At 48.2% G+C, this 20,132-nt stretch overlaps 1 protein-coding gene across 1 annotated transcript; it reads left to right on the top strand.

The window, feature by feature from the left end:
- Positions 1 to 1,275: 1,275 nt before the first annotated feature.
- Positions 1,276 to 19,572, top strand: GTPBP4 (GTP binding protein 4). Its single transcript, XM_067699870.1, has 17 exons — positions 1,276 to 1,408; positions 2,305 to 2,475; positions 4,392 to 4,495; positions 4,578 to 4,714; positions 5,972 to 6,072; positions 7,235 to 7,327; positions 7,935 to 8,126; positions 8,204 to 8,269; positions 10,565 to 10,654; positions 11,143 to 11,253; positions 12,846 to 12,923; positions 13,205 to 13,256; positions 13,712 to 13,812; positions 15,609 to 15,806; positions 16,776 to 16,841; positions 18,265 to 18,408; positions 18,922 to 19,572. Exons 1-17 carry the CDS (start codon positions 1,361 to 1,363, stop codon positions 19,072 to 19,074), a joined length of 1,905 nt encoding a protein of 634 aa, XP_067555971.1. The 5' UTR covers positions 1,276 to 1,360; the 3' UTR covers positions 19,075 to 19,572.
- Positions 19,573 to 20,132: the final 560 nt, after the last annotated feature.

Below are 20,132 nucleotides of genomic sequence, written 5' to 3' on the forward strand. Positions count from 1 at the left end.
AGGTATGTGGTCCTGGGCTGGTGGGGAGTGTCCCAGTGCCCCAGCCCCTTCACCTTCTCCTCAGTGCACTCCAGAGGGCACGTGCGGAGCCAGCTGCAGCCCCCGGCCCCTCCTCCGTGGGGTTTCGCAGGCCTTGGGGGCCATCTCCTTCTGCATGATCTCACCCGAGGCCTGTTTCACACTCCTGGCATCTCAGTGGGAGGGGGAGGGGCTGCCCTCCCGCACAGGACGCTGAGGATGGACCGACCTAGAGTTTGATTTTCAGAAATGCTGCGTTGCCATATCTGGAATCATGTAGGTGGACATTACACAATTGATTGGAAATGTCTAGTCCATACAAGCATTCGGCGAGACCCCGGCAGGCAGAGCAAAGGGAGGGGGGCAAAAGCTCCAGGTGGAGCTTGTTAGGGCGAGGCGCGGGCAGGTAAGTCAGCCACGGTCAGGGGCGCGGAGAGACTAAGAGCCGGAGTCACAAACGCCACGGGATAGAAGAGAGGGTCTTGAGAAGACGGGAAGCAGAGAAAATGACGACTGACAAAGGGCCTGCGGCTGACGGCCCAGGTCAGGGGAAGGCTGGCAGGTCGTGCGGGTCCCAGGGCCCAGGGCCCGGGTCGCGGCCCGGGCCGGGGGTGGGGTCGCCAGCGCGGACTCCGGCCCGCAGGGAGACGGGCCCCTTCTCTGCAGACGATTCAGCCTCAACGGCGTTTATTTAATAAGATTTATCGCGCTCACAAATGCAGAGGTGGCGTGAGCGCGCAAAGCGCAGACCCTCGCGCCCCCCTACCTTCCGTTCACCCCGCCAGCGGCCGCGACGCACGGCCCCCGAGACTCCCCGATCCTGAGTGCCCAGAGCCCCTGGCCTCCTCAGATCCTGAGTCCCCCAGGCCCTTCGAGATCCCAGACTCCCCGAGGCCCCCGGAGCCTTCCGAGCCCCTCTGACCACCCCGACACCCCGAGGCTCCCGAGACCCCTGATCCGGGCCGAGAGGGGATCGCGGCCGGGCCCTGGAGCCGGTGACCGTCGGGGGGAGCACAGGCCCCCAGGGAGGCCTCTCAGGACCCTCTCCTTTAGGGTCAGGGACTGAACCTCAAAACCACTTCCTCCCCGCGGTCTTCCTCCCGCCCTCCGCACGCCCTCAGCCCCACCCCCGGCCCCGTGACCCCTCCTCCGGCCGGGCGGGGGCGCTGTGCGACGCCGAAGCCGGGCGGGGGGGGGGGGAAACGTAGGGAGCGCCCGGAAGTGACGCAAAGCTAGCGGAAGTCCCGTCCACCTCGGCGGAAGTTCCTCCTACCCGCTGGCCCTCCCCTCTACCCACCCCGGCGGAAGTCCGGGCCGCCATCCCTCGTGGCTGATCGCAGGCATGGCGCACTACAACTTCAAAAAGATCACGGTGGTGCCGTCCGCCAAGGTAGGCGGCCCCGAGGGCCCTTCCGCCCACACTTTTCTCTGCCGGGTCATGGGAATCGAGGGTCCGGTTTGTAACGCTGGGCTGAGAGGGGTCGCCTCCTCCACCAGGCCCCCGTCTTAGACCATGTTCTCTACAGATTAGGGCCCCCGGGTTAGGGGTCTCCCGAGAGGGTGGCGGCCCTTCCTCAGAAATTAGGGCTGCCCGGGGTTAGGGTCCCTCTTCAGATGTTGGGGTCCTCCCCAGAGAAGAGGGGGAGAGTCAGGGCAAACTTTACGAAGTAGGTAGGTTTTGAACTGTCTCCAAAGGGTTCGTGGATTCTGCCAGATGGAAGAGGGGTCGCGGTCAGAGGCGAGACCGCGGCGTCCCTCCCGGAGCTAACAGTGTTGCCGGCATCTGTCTTCTTGGCTAGTTTGCACTGGGGAATTCATGCAGAAGTCTTTTATATCCTCTGGTAGTCACCTTACATGCCTTAGTCACCTTACCTTAGGAAATTGTATATAGTGGGTTTTAGTTTTATATGTTACTTTATGTACTTTCAAAGCCACAGATACGCAAACTGAAACAGTAGAACTGTTTCTCATTAAAAATTTTTTTTTCTAATTTATGCTTGAGTTGTCTGGCTACTTACGTTTCAGAGGTTCTTAGGTATTTAGAAATTAGGATAACGTGAAGAAAGCGTAGGATAAAATTTATTTCTGCAGCCATTTGCTGAGTGTTTCTTAAAGGCCAGGAACTATAAAGTTGAGCACGTTTTATAGTGAAGATTTAATTAGAAAATGTGTTTGTAGTTTAAAATATATCGTATTGTTAAATATTAGTCTTTTAAGATGGTTTCAAATAAGTGGGTGAAAGTAGATGTTTTTGGTGTAACTGTGTCTTACTTTATTTAATTGCAGGACTTTATTGATTTAACATTGTCGAAGACTCAACGAAAGACTCCAACAGTTATCCATAAACATTATCAAATCCATCGCATTAGACACTTTTATATGAGGAAAGTCAAATTTACTCAGCAGAATTACCATGACAGACTCTCACAGATTCTGACGGATTTCCCCAAATTGGATGTAAGTGATTCTGGGAAACATAAGTGATTATGTAAATATGAGCCTTCAGACAGGGTTAAACAAGGTCTGTCTAGAGATAATGAAGGAAAGAGGAAATAATTGACTTGTTGAAGTTTACTCTGAGAGTTAGTGGCAAAACTGGGAACAGAGTACAGGTGTTTTGATTCCTTAGTATCTTTTTTCCCCCGGTCAAAGTCCATCTACGAGGGCCCAGAGCATGCCTCGCTCGGGCTTTTTCTGTAACCTCTAGACTTGTAGGGGCCAACCCAAGCTCTGAAAGCTGTGGACTGAATTCAGGAGCCCGAGCTTCTGGCGGCTTGTGTGCTTCCTCTCCTCCCTCTTTCCAAGGCTCCCTTTCCTGTGGCCTCAAGTTGGGCCAGTGGCTTGAGGCCCAGCAGTGTTTGTGATGTTGTTGCTTCATCAGCTAACGACTGTCTATGTACTTTCTTCACGGGCAAGAAACAGTCTCGTGGGGAGCCGCCTTCTACATTGAGCCCCCAAAGTTGAGCTCTGTTGCGTAGAGCAGTTTGCTTGTGTGTTTAGCTGTAGGATGCAAGAGAGGACACTGCCTGTGGTGTCCCTGTGTGGGGTGACGCTGCTGCAGGGTTGTTGAGGAGGTGATGGATGTGGGATCAGCAGTACAGCCTGAGAGCCTAAATGTGCCACTGCCCTACAACAGTCCCTGAAGGTGGGTTAAGGCAGTGAGAAGAGATTGATTTATGTGACAGAAATTGCTGTTACAAAATTCTGGGACTTGATAGGTGCACAGTGACTACTGGCTGGATGAGGGTGTAGTTTCTTGGGAAAGTGTGTGTACTTCAGGAAGTACCTGGGGATAAAGAAGGCAGTAAGAATGAGATGAAGACACCAGGAAACACCTGATGTGAGCAAACAGAAAATACTTTGATCTAATCAACACCAGAATTTTGTTCTTTGTAAAAAAAAATTTATCTTTTTTATCCTTGGTATCTTTTTTTTTTTAATATACATTAGGGGTTCAAATTTATGAACATTCTATTCCTGTTGGCTTTTATTTTTCAAACTAAAGTTATCTGAGAACAATTTTCGAGTAAAATGTTGGAGTAGATTATCATTCATTAAACGATTGCTGTGTCTGTTCAGCCGTCACTTTTAAAGCCCCTATCTTGTCTAGTGGGGGAGAAGTGATAATAAACATGAAAACATGTGTGTCATATGGGTATGGAGAAGAGGGAGGGCCACTAGCTGAGCCCTGAAGGAAGCGAGAGCTGTGCGCTACCTGGGGAATGAGCACTGAGGCACAGAAACAGCAAGTGCAAAGGCCCCGGGCTCCAGAGTCTGGTGTCTTCAAGGAACAGGAAGGTCCAGGAGGCGGGTCGGAGGGGGTGTGGGTGGGGCGAGGCGACTTGTGTAGCGGCCTTTGCAGTGGAGCCTGGGACCAGTCTCCCTGGCCTTGCTGTGACTGACTTTCGAAGGAGGACTGGTCTGTGGGGATGAGAGCCCTAGGTGGGGAGCACGGCCGCCAGGGCACTGGTGGCTCCAGAGCTGAGGAGCTGAGAAGCGTCTGCTAAGAAGAGGAGCAGAGATGGGCGGATTGTGGGCTCAAGGGAGTTTTAAAACTTTTAAAAAGTTTTGGGGCAATAATAGCATAAGGTTGATGGGACAGGGAAGAATTTCTCCAGCTCAGTTCTTGAGTGGTGAGGGGAGGGCTCTGGTGCTCAGATGGAGATGGGCCTGGCTGCCCTGCTGACTGCATTTTTCTCTGTGAACTAAACAGTCACTGAACAGGAGAGAGGACTGGGGAGAAGATCCTGGGGGGGTGAGGAAGAGTAAGAGGTGCGATGTGTTTCCCGAAGAAATTATTCTTCAAGTGTTATTCATATATTGGGAGGAGAAACTGCTGGAGCAAAATGACCGCTTTGTTTTTCTTGTTACAGGATATTCATCCATTTTATGCTGATTTGATGAACATTCTGTATGACAAGGATCATTACAAGTTGGCTCTAGGACAAATAAATATCGCCAAAAATTTAGTGGACAAGTAAGGTATTTTCTTAATGTAGTATCTTTTAAGTTACTGTTAAAAGAGAAAACTCTTACACCTTTCTTTTTATGTCTTTCAGTGTTGCTAAAGATTACGTGCGGCTTATGAAATACGGTGATTCTCTCTACCGCTGCAAGCAGCTGAAACGTGCGGCCCTTGGGCGCATGTGTACTATCATCAGAAGACAGAAGCAGAGTTTGGAATATTTGGAACAAGGTACTTGTTATGCATCAGCAAAAACAGGTTTTAGTGCATTCTGTTAACGTACTTGATCCTTGTCAAGAAGTTATTTTTAAAATGTTTATTTTTGTTTTGTTTTAGAGATAAGAGGATCAAATTATTTTTCCCAGCCTAGCCTGTAAGAAATTCTAACAGGTTAGATATTACTGAAAAAGCAGCTAGCACTTAACATGCTTACACACTAGTAGCACTATTAAGAAAATTTATGTTTTTTAAGTTTAATAGGTAAGGCATGTACGTTATAAATCATGGGGAAGTAATAAAACATATAAAAATAAAGTGACCCATAGTTTTACCTGTTACTGACAATATGGTGCATTTCTTTGTAAAACGTGTTAGCATCAAACTGCTACTCCAGTTTTGTTACCTGGTAGTTTTTTTCAGTAGGATGATTTCTTAATTAATGTAGTAGGACTTTTTTTTTTTGCGGTACGCGGGCCTCTCACTGTTGTGGCCTCTCCCGTTGCGGAGCACAGGCTCCGGACGCGCAGGCTCAGTGGCCATGGCTCACGGGCCCAGCCGCTCCGCGGCATGTGGCATCTCCCCAGACCGGGGCACGAACCCGTGTTCCCTGCATCGGCAGGCGGACTCTCAACCACTGCGCCACCAGGGAAGCCCTGTAGTAGGACTTTTATTGAAACAATTTTTTGCCTTTTTGCATGCATATATTTTTACATTTCAAGTGTTTTTAACTGATTTGGTTTTGGACCCCCCCCCCCACCCCTCCCAGCATCTTGCAAATAATTTGTGACAAGATTGTAACACTGGGCTGCTTTAACAGTGCTTCCAGTGAGCCGTTAGGTCATCAGGGTGGCCCACTGGTGTCGCTGGAGCAGACGAGGCCCCTGTGGGTTTCTCATTACGTGAAAGTAGCCTGCTGCCCAGCCAGGAAGTGATGGCACACACACTCGCTTGAAAGTGCTCTTTCAAACATCTCTCATACTCAGTTGTCTGGGTTGTGTGGTTTGGGCCCCATCTTGTACCTGTTGGATAGGAATCTATGCTGTCGGGCCTGGGAGCAGGATTCCTGGTACAGCCTGGATGCCCGGTGCCTCCGCAGCTCGTCCCTTCTCCGTTCATTCGTATTCTCTCAGTCACATACATGATAAATGTTGGAGTGAGGGTGATGTGACCACAGTCCTGGGGTGCACAGCTAAGTTGAGCAGATCTTCAGCTTTGAGTTTCTTAAGTTTTCTTATGAAATTAAGCACGTTTACTGTAAACTTCTCACAGTGCGTCAGCATCTGTCCCGTCTGCCGACCATTGACCCGAATACAAGGACTCTGCTTCTGTGTGGGTACCCGAATGTCGGCAAGTCCAGCTTCATCAATAAGGTTGGTCCGCCTGACGGCGCAGTGACCAAGGACCTGACTGCCTGGGGTGAGGCCGGCTGCAGTCAGTCCTCTAGTCGGCACTGCCCTGGGCCCAAAACATTCTTCCTCCCATCCTCGAGGATCGACCCTGAACCTGGATGGATATTGCAGTTATGGGGACCATTTTATTTTTGGGTTTTGTCTGTGTCCTACAAATTTCTAAGGGATTTGAGACGTTTGAATACGTTTCTGTTAACACATGGACATGTGTGTCCCGGGAACAGTAGTGCCAGGGAGTCACTGTTGACCGTGCAGACTGTGCCTGCTGAACTGGCCTTCCCAGGCTCCAGAGGTGTTTCTCAGGTGATGTCACCCGGGTTGCTGTGTCAACTTGCATGTAAACTATTTGGTTTGTGTAGTGGGAAGTGGTTGCCCTTTACTTAGTTTATTATCAGAGTTAAAGGAACTGTTTAAGTAACGCAGCACCTTAGCTGAGCTCAGGGACCTGAATGGAGTAGAAACTGTGTTTAAAGTGTCAGCTCACAACCAGCAACAGCCCAGGTGCCAAAAAAACAATGGTTACATGTGTGGCTCTTTGCTACTAAGAACACTCCTGCAGATTTGTAGGTTTTTGTTTTGTCTACAAGTGGCACTGACACAGCGACAGCTGAGCTCTGCAGTGTCTCAGCTGACCTCTCCAGGGCTTGTGAGCCAGGCCTTGGGGGTTAGACGGGCCGCTTAATTAACTGACATTAAACAACAACAGAAAATTCAGTCCTCAGTCTCATGACCACATTTCAGGAGTTCAGGGACCCCGCGTGGCTTGCAGGCCGTTGTGAGGTGCAGGTGTAGAGCGTTCCCGTCATCACAGGAAGTTCTGTTGGGCGTCGCTGGGGCCAGGATGGGTGAGAGGAGGAGCTGGTTGGTGTCCTCCAGGTGCTGGGCCTTCCTTGCTCCCTGATGCCTGATTCATACACTGCCTCTGTAGCCCGGGTCCTGAAGAAGAGGATCCCGTCCGCCTGCTGAGGTGCTGACTCCTGTCAGAGTTGAATCCTGTGAGGTTGAATCTCGTGGGGCTTTTTTTGTTTTTCTCCTACCCCAGCAGTTAGTCTCGATAACACGTAGGTGCCGCGTTTACTCTGTTGCAGAGGATACGCAGTACAGGACTTGTGGTTTGTTCCAGGTGACGAGAGCAGATGTGGACGTCCAGCCCTATGCCTTTACCACCAAGTCTCTGTTTGTTGGGCACATGGATTACAAGTATCTGCGTTGGCAGGTGAGAGCTGTCTAAGCTGGGACAGTCGTGGCCTTGTTCCTGGAGTTTGATTCCGGGGATTCCCACAGACTAGTTAGTGTCTGCCCACGTCCCAGTGTATGCAGGGTCACAGGGAAGGCTGGGGGGTCACCGGGAACGTCCCCGTGGACAAGCTCCACCAAGCTCGGGGGACGCGGCAGCTCCCAGCAAGCCTTCTGCGCTTGGCAAATGGTGGTGCTTCTGATGGGCCGGTCATCAGAAACCATTTACAAGCGTGACGCAGCCTGTTTCCATAGTTGAATTTAGTGTTATGAGAGGTGATGTCATTCCTAGCATGTGGGAGCAGTTATCCCAGTGTTTCTATGTTGTCACTAATGGAAAGAGGGGTCCTTCTCAGGGTCGTTGGCAAGTTCGTTCTTCAATGAGCTCTGCAGCCCCCTCACCCGTTTTTCATACTTAATTTGTCCTTTTCCCCTGCTGCCTTGTTTGTTTACCGTGGTCAGTTGGGAGCCCTGCATTTTCTTTACCAGCTTTGTCAGAGCTGGTCTGGGTTTGTCAGCGCCCTCGGCCTGTGCTGGGCAAGCAGCTTGTGCAGACATGGGCTCTGGAGTAACGAGTCTGACCTTAGGTGGTGGATACTCCGGGGATCCTGGACCACCCTCTGGAGGATCGCAACACCATTGAGATGCAAGCCATCACTGCACTGGCTCACCTGCGAGCCGCGGTTCTCTACGTGATGGATTTGTCTGAGCAGTGTGGGCACGGACTCGGGGAGCAGCTGGAGCTCTTCCAGAACATCAGGCCGCTCTTTGTCAATAAGGTGAGTGTGGGGACCAGTGTTTTAGTTTGTAACCAGCGTGAAGGTAATAATTTCATTATTTTTCTTTCTTATTCTAGCCTCTTATCATTGTAGCAAACAAATGTGACGTGAAGAGAATAGCTGAACTTTCTGAGGACGATCAGGTAAATCACCTTGATGTTTTCAATATTTCCTACTAATTCTGAATCTCGTCTTACACAATCAGAGTTGAAAAGGAATGTTAGCGATGCTAGTCTGGTTTTTGTTTTGCAGCTGAGATAATGTCCTCACTGATTGAGTCGACATGACCTTATGAAAGCCCGTTCATGGCAAACAGACCATGAGGTTTCCTGGTTCCTACTCTCTCAGAGGCTGTGGGGCGGGCTGTGCATGTGGTCAGTACAGCAGCCTTCAGGAGACTGCTCGTTTGGAAGGGGCTGCCTCTCTTGTTGGGGCCTTAAAACGAGCAAAGCACCCCCAAGGTTCGCCTCAGTTCCTTGGGCCTGGGCTGCTGGCTGCTCTGGAGCAGTACCTGCAGCGAAGTGTCTAGTGGGAGGCATTTCTCGGGTGTTACTGGAGTACCTCCTTCACAGATTCTGTGGGGAGATGTTGGGGACTGAGTGAGTGAGGGAAGAGGAGTGTCTGCAGACCTTCCAGAACCGTGACCCTGTCGTGTCTGCTGTAATTTTCCAGGTGGCAGGTAACGTCGTTAGCCTTAGGTTTTCAAGCTGTTTGACCCTGTGTCCGTCCCCAGGAGGCATCTCTCAGGACAAATGCTTCGAGAAGCTCTGCGCTGGTCCAGTGGTTCTGTCTCGTGGCCCCACCAGCAGTGTTGGCGTTGCTTTTCGGTGGTAATGTGTCGTAAGTCAGGGCACACCCCGGGCCTCCGCAGTCAGACTCTGGGAGGCCCAGCAGCCCACTTTGCAAGGCCCCGTTTGGTGTGAGAGGCGCTGCGCTTGTCTGGCCTGAGCAGAGGGTCTCTAGGGGGGCTGTGCTCTTGTCTCTGGCTCTCTCTGGTGCTGTTTGAACACTTAATCCTTGGTGAGAACATGGTGTGTTTAAACAGCCATTCTGGTGTCCCTGGGCACTGCCGTGTACTCTACGTTACTGATGATGTAAACGCTGATGTCAGAGAATTCTCTTTTCTTTGAAAGGGTCAGATACTTACTCGGTGATCTCAGTTTTTCAGGCTAAGAGCACTGGAGTGTGGAGGGGAGGGCAGGTCAGGAGTGATCCTTGTGCCGGAAGCTCAGCCCTTGGGGTTAGACACGCCCAAGTCCTGCCCCCACTGCCAGCTATGATGGAGTTTCAGTGGTGGGAACAGTTGCATCACTGGGTTGGGAAGCAGGGTTGCGGGTGCTGTGAACGCTGGTCAGCACCGCGTGGGGCCTGCTCTGGGTCTGTCGGTGACTGATGTCTCTGGAGCTGCAGTGCAGGTTTTGCCCCATCTCGCACAAGGCACGTGGCGGCAGGTGCGGTGTCTTATGCGGGTCATGCTGGTAGGTGGTATGACTGGTCTTTCCAGGGAGTGGGGGGAGCAGAACTCATTCCTGAGAAGCTTGACTGTTGTGAATTGGCCACCTGTGTCTGAGCGTTGTCACATGGTCAGGCCGGCAGCAAGGTGTCGGGTGGCGTTGGTGGAGGCGCAAATGAAGTCCCTTGTCCTGGGGTCTTGGTGGTTCGTTCATAGCTGGATTCGTACACGTTGCTGTATCGTTTTCTAAGGAATTATCTTAGTCTGTGGAGGCCAGGTATTTTATAAAAAACAGCATTGAGAATATTCTCTATGAAAATCGGTATCTTAATTTTCTCAAGGTTCTCTTCAGAAGGGTAAGTCTCACAGAATGTTCCAGAGAGCCTCTGGTTTGCTTGCTGTAGTTTGATTTGATCCTCCCCGTAATGTATATTTTCTTTTCTTTTTTAAAAAAAATTAATTTATTTTTGGCTGCGTTGGGTCTTCATTGCTGTGCGCGGGCTCTCTCTAGTTGCGGTGAGTCGGGGCTATTCTTCATTGCGGTGCACGGGCTTCCCCATTGCAGTGGCTTCTCTTGTTGCGGAGCATGGGCTCTAGGTGCGCAGGCTTCAGTAGTTGTGGCACACGGGATCAGTAGTTATGGCTCGCGGGCACTAGAGCACAGGCTCAGTAGTTGTGACCCACGGGCTTAGTTCTCCGCGGCATGTGGGATCTTCCCGGACCAGGGCTCGAACCCGTGTCCCCTGCATTGGCAGGCAGATTCTTAACCACTGTGCCACCAGGGAAGCCCCTGTATTTTCTTAATCACAGCTGAATTTAGGGAAAAATAAATAACTGTTTTGGGGAGATGTCCTTCAAAAGAATTAAAAAACCACAGATGTGTTAATTATAATTAGCATTTATAGCACCCATTTGAGGAGAAGTAAGATTTGTTCATGGGGAACTGGGGATAAACACAGCTCTCATTTGTCCTTTGTATTCCCAGAAAATATTTCTAGATCTGCAGGCTGAAGGGTTTTCTGTTGTGGAGACCAGCACCCTGACGGAGGAAGGGGTTATTAAAGTGAAGACAGAGGTCAGTGCTTCCTCACAAGCAGGGTTGATCCCTTTCCTCGACAGGAATGTTTCTCTCTGAGTGTTAACAACCCTGAGTGCTAGTAGCTCCGCCTGAGAGATGAATCCCGGGGCCCCCACCCGCCCAGTGAACATGTGAAGAGATGCTCACACTCCCAGCACAGGTCATTTTCACTTAGTCCTGCTGCCTCAGGGTTCTTCCTTGGGCTGGGCCTGACCCTGACCCGGGAAGGAAGAGAGAGGTCCCCTCCACACCCGGCCCACCCTCTCCCGTCCCGGAGCGTGAGGTCTGCCTCAGGGCAGTTACTTGGACCTTGGGGGTCCCAGCACTCAGCCATCAGATGCTACCTCTGAGGGAAAAGCGTAGCAGGTTCCAAACCTGGGGACCGTCCTCTGGTTATGGGGTCTCTGGTTCCTGGTTCCTTCCAGAAGGCAACATGAGGCTCTGCCGGGTGCCCTGTGACCTGGTGCCACGTTTTCTCACCTTAGGCTTGTGACAGGCTTTTGGCTCATCGAGTTGAAACCAAAATGAAAGGAAATAAAGTGAACGAGGTGCTGAACAGACTGCATTTGGCTGTTCCCAGCAGAAGAGATGACAAGGTAAAGTCGCCTGTGGAGGCCCTTGAGGCAGGGGGTTGCAATGGCTGGTGGGGACCCACGCGCCTGCCTCCCCGGTAGTGGATTTCCCGGGTGTTCTCGCATCTTTCTCAGAATGAAAGTTATGCCATGTATGTCAGGAAGAATCGAAGCGGTGAGAGGAAGAGTATGAAGAGCCGGGTTAAACCTGCTCCCCCACCAGAGGCTATTACTGTAACTCTCAGCTTGTCTATTTGTCCTGAAACATTTTGGCATATAAGCTTCTTTTAAAACACAGGAATATATTTTCTTTCAAGTTTTTCATTTTCTTGCTATTAAAAACTAGTGCTCAAGGGTACGTTTTCATACATAGGTCTCTGTTTTTAATTGCAAATATATCTGTAGACTGAATTTTAAGGCATGGCATCGAAAATGTCATTGTCCTCCAACAATGCCTTGCAGGTTTATACTTCTGAAGGTTTGAGAATGCACACTTCCTGTTGTGTCAGTGTGACGGACTAAAGATGCTTCCATTGTTGTGATGTGTTTCTTTTTTCTTTTTTTGCTGTGCTGCACAGCTTGTGGGATCTCAGTTCCCCGACCGGCGATTGAGCCCAGGACCATGTCAGTGAAAGCCCAGAATCCTAACCACTAGGCCACCTGGGAATTCCCCCTTTTTATTTATTTTAATGTTTCTTATGTATTTATTCATTCAACGCTAATTTTTGGCAGCTAGTCTAGGCATTAACAATACAGGTAAAGATCACTGTCAGTGACGTTGTTAATGATTTTTATCATATTTGTTCTCAAAAAGTTACACCAGTTTTCAGTTTTTTTCATTACCACACTTTTTTTCCCCAAAATAAAGTGGAAATTACATTATAAGAAGTGATATTTCTACACTGTAGTTTCAGGCAGTCACACTCAGTGATTATTCAACATGATTGTTTTCAGTTAGTGAACATCACGTGGAACAGGATATATATCTTGGTGTTGACATACTTGCTTTTTCACTTCTTTAGGTTATCTCTTACTGATTTGTAATTTATATATTAAGGAAATCAGACTCTTGTATGTTCTGTAGATTTGTTTTCTTTTTGTCAAAGGTATTTTTTCTTCTGTATTCTGATGGTTCAATTTTTAAAATTTTACCTTTTTTTTTAATAGAAGTCTTCATTTAGTTGTGATTTTATCTTGTTCATGGGAAGCAGGTGGTGGTCTTCACCCAGCTCATCGTTTATCTCAGGACTGATGGCTGGATGGTGTGTCTTCCCATCAGATTCCCTTCTGTGCTTGGGCTTATGTCTGAATTTCTCCTGTTCATTGATCTGCTTTATTTCTCCTGTACTGCTTTCTTCATCCATAATTTTTCTTGATTCTCTTACTGTTTGTTTTTTCTAAATAAACTTTAGAATTGGCTTTCGGAGCCTTCCCAGCTTCCTTGCCCAGACTGGCCTTGCACCTTCCTGTCTCCCCCAGATCATCTTGGTTTTTAGTTGGTCTGGGTGTGGTTTTGTGTTTCCCTTGCAGATGGAGAATTTGCTTGTGGTTTTTCATCTTTGTGTTTTGATTTAGCAAGGCATTTCATGTAGGTATTTCCACTCATGTCTTCTCAGGAGCGGCCCCCATTCATCCCTGAAGGAGTCGTGGCACGCAGAAAGAGAATGGAGCTTGGGGAGCCGAAGAGGAGGCGGGTAAGTGACGGGAGCGCCCATGGGCCTGCGCTGGAGAGCGTGTGTGGGGCAGGGCTTTGGAGCATAAACCCCCTGGGGCCTGGACACCCTCCTGGGTGGAGGTGCCAGGTCCACCAGTGGCAGAAACAGCTTTCCCACCAGAAATGGGTGCTGCGCCTCAGGTGCTGAAAGGATTGGCTCTTCGGTTGGAGGAGGGGTGATTCCACAGGGAAGGGAGGGGGCCCAGCAGTTCTGGATCTGAAGGTCAAATAGTGCTGATGAAAACTGTGTTTTCATTGCAGGAACGGGACATTGAGCTGGAAATGGGAGATGATTATATTCTGGATCTTCAAAGTAAGGGCTCAAATGTGATAGTTGTTTTCAGATGCCAGTTGTGTGAAAAATGTGAAAGTGCATTAATGGGTGCAAGTCTTCCAGCATTTTGTTAATTTAATTTCTTGAAGGTGAGAGGTTGCATACTGCCAGGACTCTGAGATTTCTTCCTTCCAGGTAGTTTTCTGTGAGTGATCATTTCTGTAGCTTACCTATCATATAAGTGTTGGACCAGGCTGATACTGTTGATAATCTGTTGTTCATGCCTTTGGACACTTGATCCTGAGGTACTGATGGGTCTTAGGATGTGCTTGGAGCAATCCTTTGGTCGAGCACGTTACCTTGCTTACCTAGTGTTGAACACAAGTGCTCTGTTGTCTTCACAGGTGTAGGACTTGTGTAAGTGGTGGCTCGTTTGGGGCACACAGTAGTTGATGTTAAAAACAACTATAAACTTTTTGTTCTTTGACCTTTAGAGTACTGGGATATAATGAATTCATCTGAGAAACATGATAAGATACCTGAGATCTGGGAAGGCCATAACATAGCCGACTATATTGATCCTGACATCATGCAGGTTTGTATCACTAGTTAAATTATGTAACTTTTATTCCTCTTTAACACGACCACCGAAAGACACGCACACAACTTTCCACTCACCTCTGTCCGTGGCCCTCGTTCCTTCTATGCCCACCAAGACCCTGGGGGCCCTGCCTCTTGGGGCCCTGCACACGCAGCACCGTGTCCCTGCATCGGGTGCTGGTGCAGGCTCTCCCCTTCCTCCTAGACCTCCCGCCCGAGCTCTTGTGCTGGTCTCAGGGGCGGCCTCACTTCATAAGGGAGTCCCCGGGGCGTGGACGCCCTCGTCGCCACCCCATGTGGGCCCCTCTGGCTGCAGGTGCTGCTCGCTCCCCGCCTGACCCCTTGTCTTCCCCAAGTTCTGCCCCGGCACACAGCTGCCTCCTGTTTCAGTCCTCTCCTTGTTTGCTGTTTCTTAACATATGAGTGTCCACAGAAAACAAAAACTTCTTAGACCCTGTGTTCTCCTTTAGTTGCTATCCTTTCTCTCCTGAGTCAAGTGTTTTTTTTTTTTTTAATGTGTTAAAGTGTACAGCTGAGTAGCATCTAGTACCTTTATGGTGTTGTGCAACCACCACCCCTGTGTAGTTGCAGAACCTTTTCATCATCCCCAAAGTAACTCCCAGTACTCGATAAGTAATCACTTCCTAGTCTCCCCTCCCCCTAGCCTCAGGCAACCACAAATCTCTTTTCCGTCTCTCTAGATTTGCCTGTTTTATATATTTTATATAAATGGAGTCTTACAATATGTTGATCTTATTCCACTTAGCATAATATTTTCAAGGTTCAGCCATGTTGTAGCATGTGTCAGAGCTTTCATTCCTTTTTATTGCTTAGTGATATTTTATTGTATATGTGTAGCACATTTTGTTTATCCATTCATCCGTTGATGGACATAGGGTTGTTTCCACTGTTTGGGTATTGTGATTAGTGCTACTATGAATGTTGATGGATAAGTATTGAGTGCCTGTTTTCAACACTTTTGGGCAGATTCCTAGGAGTAGAGTTGCTGGGTCATAAGGTAATTTTATGTTTCACTTTTTGAGGAACTGCCAGCCAAGTTTTTAAAAAAATATTTTATAAATATTTGTAACATATGTTCCTTGTTTCCCTTGTTATTCACTCCTCAGTTCTCAAATGGCATCCTTAATTTATATTTCATGTCTTAACCTCTTCAGTTGTGCCTCTTGCTTTGTCTCTTACTCTGTGGCATCCCGTTTCTGTAGTCTGGGCTCAGATGGCCTGACTTGGCCTTCCCGTCCAACCTCCCTCCCCATGCCTTTTCACGCTAGTACTGATGGGGATACCTCTGACTCGGGTTCCTGTCAAGGTTTATTCATTATATGTATTTAAAATTTTTATTAACTGTATGGGCAACGAGCTTGTGTTTGGGATGGCTTTGGGATGGATACACGGGCTGTCGTGGTCCAAGGCCAGTTCAGATTGATGTTCTCAGTTCTTCAAGAATGGAGGGTCTTTCATGTACCTGCTGGGAGCGAGGGGAACATTTTACACGTTTTAACCTCAGAGTTGGGAGTGGTTGTTTCTAAAGAAGGAAAAGAAGTGGCACAGAATAGTCTGTGGCTGTCGGCTTAGTCTTTGTGCTCATCTCTGCACGGAGCCTGTTGGTGGGGAGGTGAGCCCTGGCACAGAGGGCGAGGCCCACGTGAGTCTGGACCCGGGTGTTCATCATACCCCGAAAGGCTTAGGGGAAACCTGGTTTCTATAAAGATTGTTACACTTGTTTATGAGTTTTTCATTGTTGGCTTTGTTTAATTGTGACTTTTTTAAAAGAAATTGGAAGAGTTGGAAAAAGAAGAAGAGCTAAGAACAGCTGCTGGAGTGTATGACAGTGAATCTGAAACTGAAGATGAAGAAATGGCAGAAATCCAACAGCTGGCAAAACAGATTAGGGAAAAAAAGAAGTTGAAGATTCTGCAGTCCAGAGAGAAGGACACCCAGGGACCCAGGATGCCTCGGACAGCCAAGAAGGCAAGTGTCGTGTCATGTCCAAGAGCGTCACCTATTTCTTTGTGTATTGGAGTCTTGTATGGTCCATGCTAAACATGCTTCACTTTGTTTTGTTGGTATAAGTTGGCTTTTGAGGTTGAGTGAGTGTTGATCATTCATATTCTGAGTATTATACCCCTTCTTGGTGACTTTCACTGTTGGATTCAACCCCTTTGTAGCTGTACAAATGAAGATTGTGAGTTATGCATAAATTTGTAGAGGTAAAGTCACCAATTAACACATTCTTATTCTTTAATTCTTTATTAGGAGTCATCTTTTACAATTTACAGAAAAACTAACCCAATCTAACTTAGGGCCAAAGGTGATTTAACTGGGCCCTGTGACTGGTTAGGACGGGGAAGTTGACACTGAGGCACAGGTGGATCAGATGGTGTCAGGGTCCTTCCAGTTCTCAGGTCCGTCTTCTTAGCCTCTTCCTCCCGCACCGTGCTCTTGTCTGGAGGCACAGCTCCCCAGGGAAAGAGGATGGTGTGCAGGGCAGTTAGAGTGAGATGGGGCAGGAGGGAAAATGTCGGATGCTGGGCACCTCTCCATGGAGGCTATTCATGTGTTCGAAATACTGTTTCTGTGTGGTGGCAAATGACTGTCTCTTGACAGACGTGGCCATCGCTGTATCCCCCCCATCGTGGGGCTCCGTGTGCTTGGGAGGAGATGATGGCCTCTGGGGTCTGCATGTGGGAATCCCCGGGGAGCTGAGCGGAATCCAGGGGCAACACGTATGTCGTCCCGCTCAGAAAAATTGCCCAGGATATGTTAATTTTCACGTTATTTAATGAGTTGTACAAAAACATACACATGAGCCCAAGTAAAAGAATTTCTAAAATAAGTGTATCGTGGATCATTGTAAAAGGTACGGTTTCCCTTGAAATTTTTTTTTAAACATTTTATCAAGCTAATTTTTCTTAAAACAATGTCCATTTCTGCCTTCAGGTTCAGCGGAAGGTTTTGGAGGATGAGATGCGCAGTCTTGGTGTCGACATGGACAACAAAGACAACGTGAGTGCAGACGGCCTCAGAGCCATGGGTGGGGCAGCGCCGTCCTGGGAACCAGGGCAGGAGTGGGTTACAGAGGAGTTAGCACTTCTGGGGTTTGTGCTGAGAATTATGTTGTTTTGTGCAGTTTTTAGTACTTGAGCTGCAACTTTGATTTTGGTGACTGATGTCTTCACATAGAGCTTCAGTTTAGACACCAGGTAAACGTGAGGTGGTCTGGAGTTTCTTGGCGTGAGAGTTAACGTAGGCTGTAAATAGCTCAAAGCTGTTTCTCGGAACCCAGGGGTTAGAAGGCATTTCAGATACCTTTTTCAGGATCCCAATTTTTCTTGCTTGATGAATTACTCTGGAGAATGCACATTTTTGTGTGAAAGAACGTCTTCATGTTCTGGATTGTTTTCTCAAAACAGATTCCAAGAAGTGGAATTTCCGAAACAAAGGATGACATTGTGTTAGACTAATTCAGATTTTGATCAGCAGTGCGTGAGCATATCCTGCTCACATGGGGTGTTATTTTCATGTTCACATATGGCTTCTGACTTTGGATTGTTTATCAGGTGCTGGGCTCTAGGGTGCCTGCCTCTCACATCGTGTCATCTTATTTCAAAACAGTAACATGAGGGGGCGCCACGGGCCGGGTGCCAAGCTGCTGGCTTGCAGAGCTGGATCTCAGCACCCACAAGGCTGAGCTTTCAGGCGGCCATCACTGAGTTCAGGCGGATGATCCTGGAAGCGGGGCATGAAGGAGAGACAGCTCTTTACATAAACTGTGCTGCTAATGTGGCTGAACAGGCAGCTCTAAGTAAAGTTTTTTAAATGGAGTTAAAATCAGCTCTGTAACTTAAAGCAGCTGTGGAAGTGAAAAAGAATATTTGGGACTTCCCTGGTGGCGCAGTGGTGAAGAATCCACCTGCCAATGCAGGGGACACAGGTTCGAGCCCTGGTCCAGGAAGATCCCACATGCCGCGGAGCAACTAAGCCCGTGCGCCGCAACTACTGAACCTGTGCCCTAGAGCCCGTGTGCCACAACTACTGACCCTGCGTGTCACAACTACTGACCCTGCGTGCCACAACTACTGACCCTGCGTGCCACAAGTACTGAAGCCCACACGCCCAGAGCCCGTGCTCCGCAACAAGAGAAGCCACCGTAATGAAAAGCCCGTGCACCACAATGAAGAGTAGCCCCTGCTCACGGCAACTAGAGAAAGCCCGTGTGCAGCAACAAAGACCCAATGCAACCAAAAAAAAAAGAGTTTGACCAATAATTAATGTGAAGTTAACTATGTGTATTTTAAATGTATTTAACTTATTTGACGATGGTTCTAAAAACCCCTCCATGTGCCTTCTCCCCTCGTTGTAATAATTTCATGTTTGTCCCTAAGGCTGGGACCCTGAGGCACTGAAGTTTGCTTTCTGTGTGTTTCAGGCCCATTATGTGGTCCAGGCCAGAAGAGCTCGGAGCGTCACACGGAAAAGGAAGCGGGAAGACTCTGTCCCACCCACGTCTGTGGCCCGGATTCACAGTTGCTCTCGGACCCCACGTGATGTCTCTGGTCTCCGGGATGTCAAGGTTAGTATGTATACCGTCTCTTTTGCTGAAACTTCTTTTTTTTAAATAAACACAAAAATGATTAGGTTTAGCATTTTGAAAATTCAGGTGAGAAAGTTTGTGTATAAACTTAGAAGCAGTCTCCCTTTTGGGAGCCCGAGTTTCCCATTCCACCACACCGCCTCCATCTGGTAGTCTGGATTTAACACCAGCATTGACACTTGTCAGTCAGATGGGAGTAGTTTCATGGGCCGGAATCTCAGTGTCCCCGTGTGTCTGAGAGGAAGTCCAGGTCTGAGTGTATCTGGTCCCTGTAGGTACGAGACTTGTCTGGGTAGTTTCCATCTTGGAGATACTGGTCGAGCTCCTGCAGGTGCTGTGGTGGATCCACGGGAACATGGTGTGAGTGAGACTCACCAGGGTTTCTCTCCACAGCACAGACCCGGACTGTTCAGACAGTGTGTTAACAGGTCATGGAAATATGCTTGGAAATTAGATTTTCCACAGCTGACGTGTTTTTCTTCTCCTTTATAGATGGTGAAGAAAGCCAAGACCATGATGAAGAATGCTCAGAAGAAGATGAATCGCTTGGGGAGGAAAGGGGAGGCAGACAGACATGTGTTTGACATGAAACCCAAGCACCTGCTCTCGGGAAAGAGGAAAGCTGGTAAAAAGGACAGGAGATAGTGTCTATCGTAGCTGAAGCGCTTTGGCTCGACTTCTTCCTGGTTTGGTTTCACAGAATTGGAGTCGGACTTCTTCCTGGTTTGGTTTCGCAGAATTGGAGTCGTGATCTGTAAACTGAACGTGACAATGGAATAACTCAAGCACTTGTTGTTTGGCTGAAAGCTGTGGTTACCCGATAACTGTCCAGGTGTGGGGGATTTTTATCGCTGCATAATATTACAGATATTTTGAGCAGGCAGTGGTTTCTCATTTATGGAGTTTTGGTTGCTTCAGACTTGCAGGGCTGGAAGGATATATTTATGTGACTACATTGTTTTTGATGGAGAAAAATCTTACTCTCTTGTGCAACAGGGAACTTTGGTTTCACTGCATGTGAAGAGTCCTTAGCTGGTGAAAGCTTACAGATGTCAGGATGCCAGGACTAAGTTATCTTCTAGTCCTTTTGTACGATGTACTGTCTTCAACTATTTTATCCAAAATAAACTTCAAAAGAAAGCAGTTTTATTTAGTTGGTTTTGTTTTCGTTTTTTTTAGTTACAAATCACCGTCAGTTTGGGCAGATGAAAAGGGAAGAGAAAGTAAATGGCAATTCTTTTTTGTTTTCAAAGCGCAAAATACTTTTTAGTGGAACAGAATGTTGCCTAAGTTACTACAGCAGTTAAATGTGGGCACCTGCTGCTGTGTCCACTGCTGAAAATTAAATTGTGAGGTACAGGCCCAGTAAAATGTAGGAAATTAACATTTTAGAATATTAAGTGATTAAAACGTCACTTCTCGACCACAAAACTGCTGTGGCCACCGCTTTATGTGCGGTTTCAAGCATCCCCTCTGCTGACTCGTGGCATGTGTGGGAGTTTTCCAGTGTCATGCAGTGTGATTCAAGGTGTGTTTGAAAGTTGCATTACATTTTGGGGATCCAAAATAAAATTTTCATTTGTTTACGCTGAGAAAGATTATGTAAAGAGAAACCCATTGAGTGTCAGGTGAGAAGGGAGTAGGAAGAACCAGAGTCCCTCTCCTCCCAGGTTACAGTGGCTCTGGCAGAATCTCTGCTGTAA

Source organism: Pseudorca crassidens, chromosome 1, assembly GCF_039906515.1.
Source record: "Pseudorca crassidens isolate mPseCra1 chromosome 1, mPseCra1.hap1, whole genome shotgun sequence".
Lineage (NCBI taxonomy): Eukaryota > Metazoa > Chordata > Mammalia > Artiodactyla > Delphinidae > Pseudorca > Pseudorca crassidens.

Bases quoted from the DNA above. Each gene is read 5' to 3' on its own strand.
- GTPBP4 (XM_067699870.1), top strand. From the start codon at position 1,361: ATGGCGCACTACAACTTCAAAAAGATCACGGTGGTGCCGTCCGCCAAG. The intron at 11,254-12,845 runs GTAAAGTCGCCT...ATGTCTTCTCAG, and splicing joins CCAGCAGAAGAGATGACAAG to GAGCGGCCCCCATTCATCCC. The intron at 16,842-18,264 runs GTGAGTGCAGAC...TGTGTGTTTCAG, and splicing joins ACATGGACAACAAAGACAAC to GCCCATTATGTGGTCCAGGC.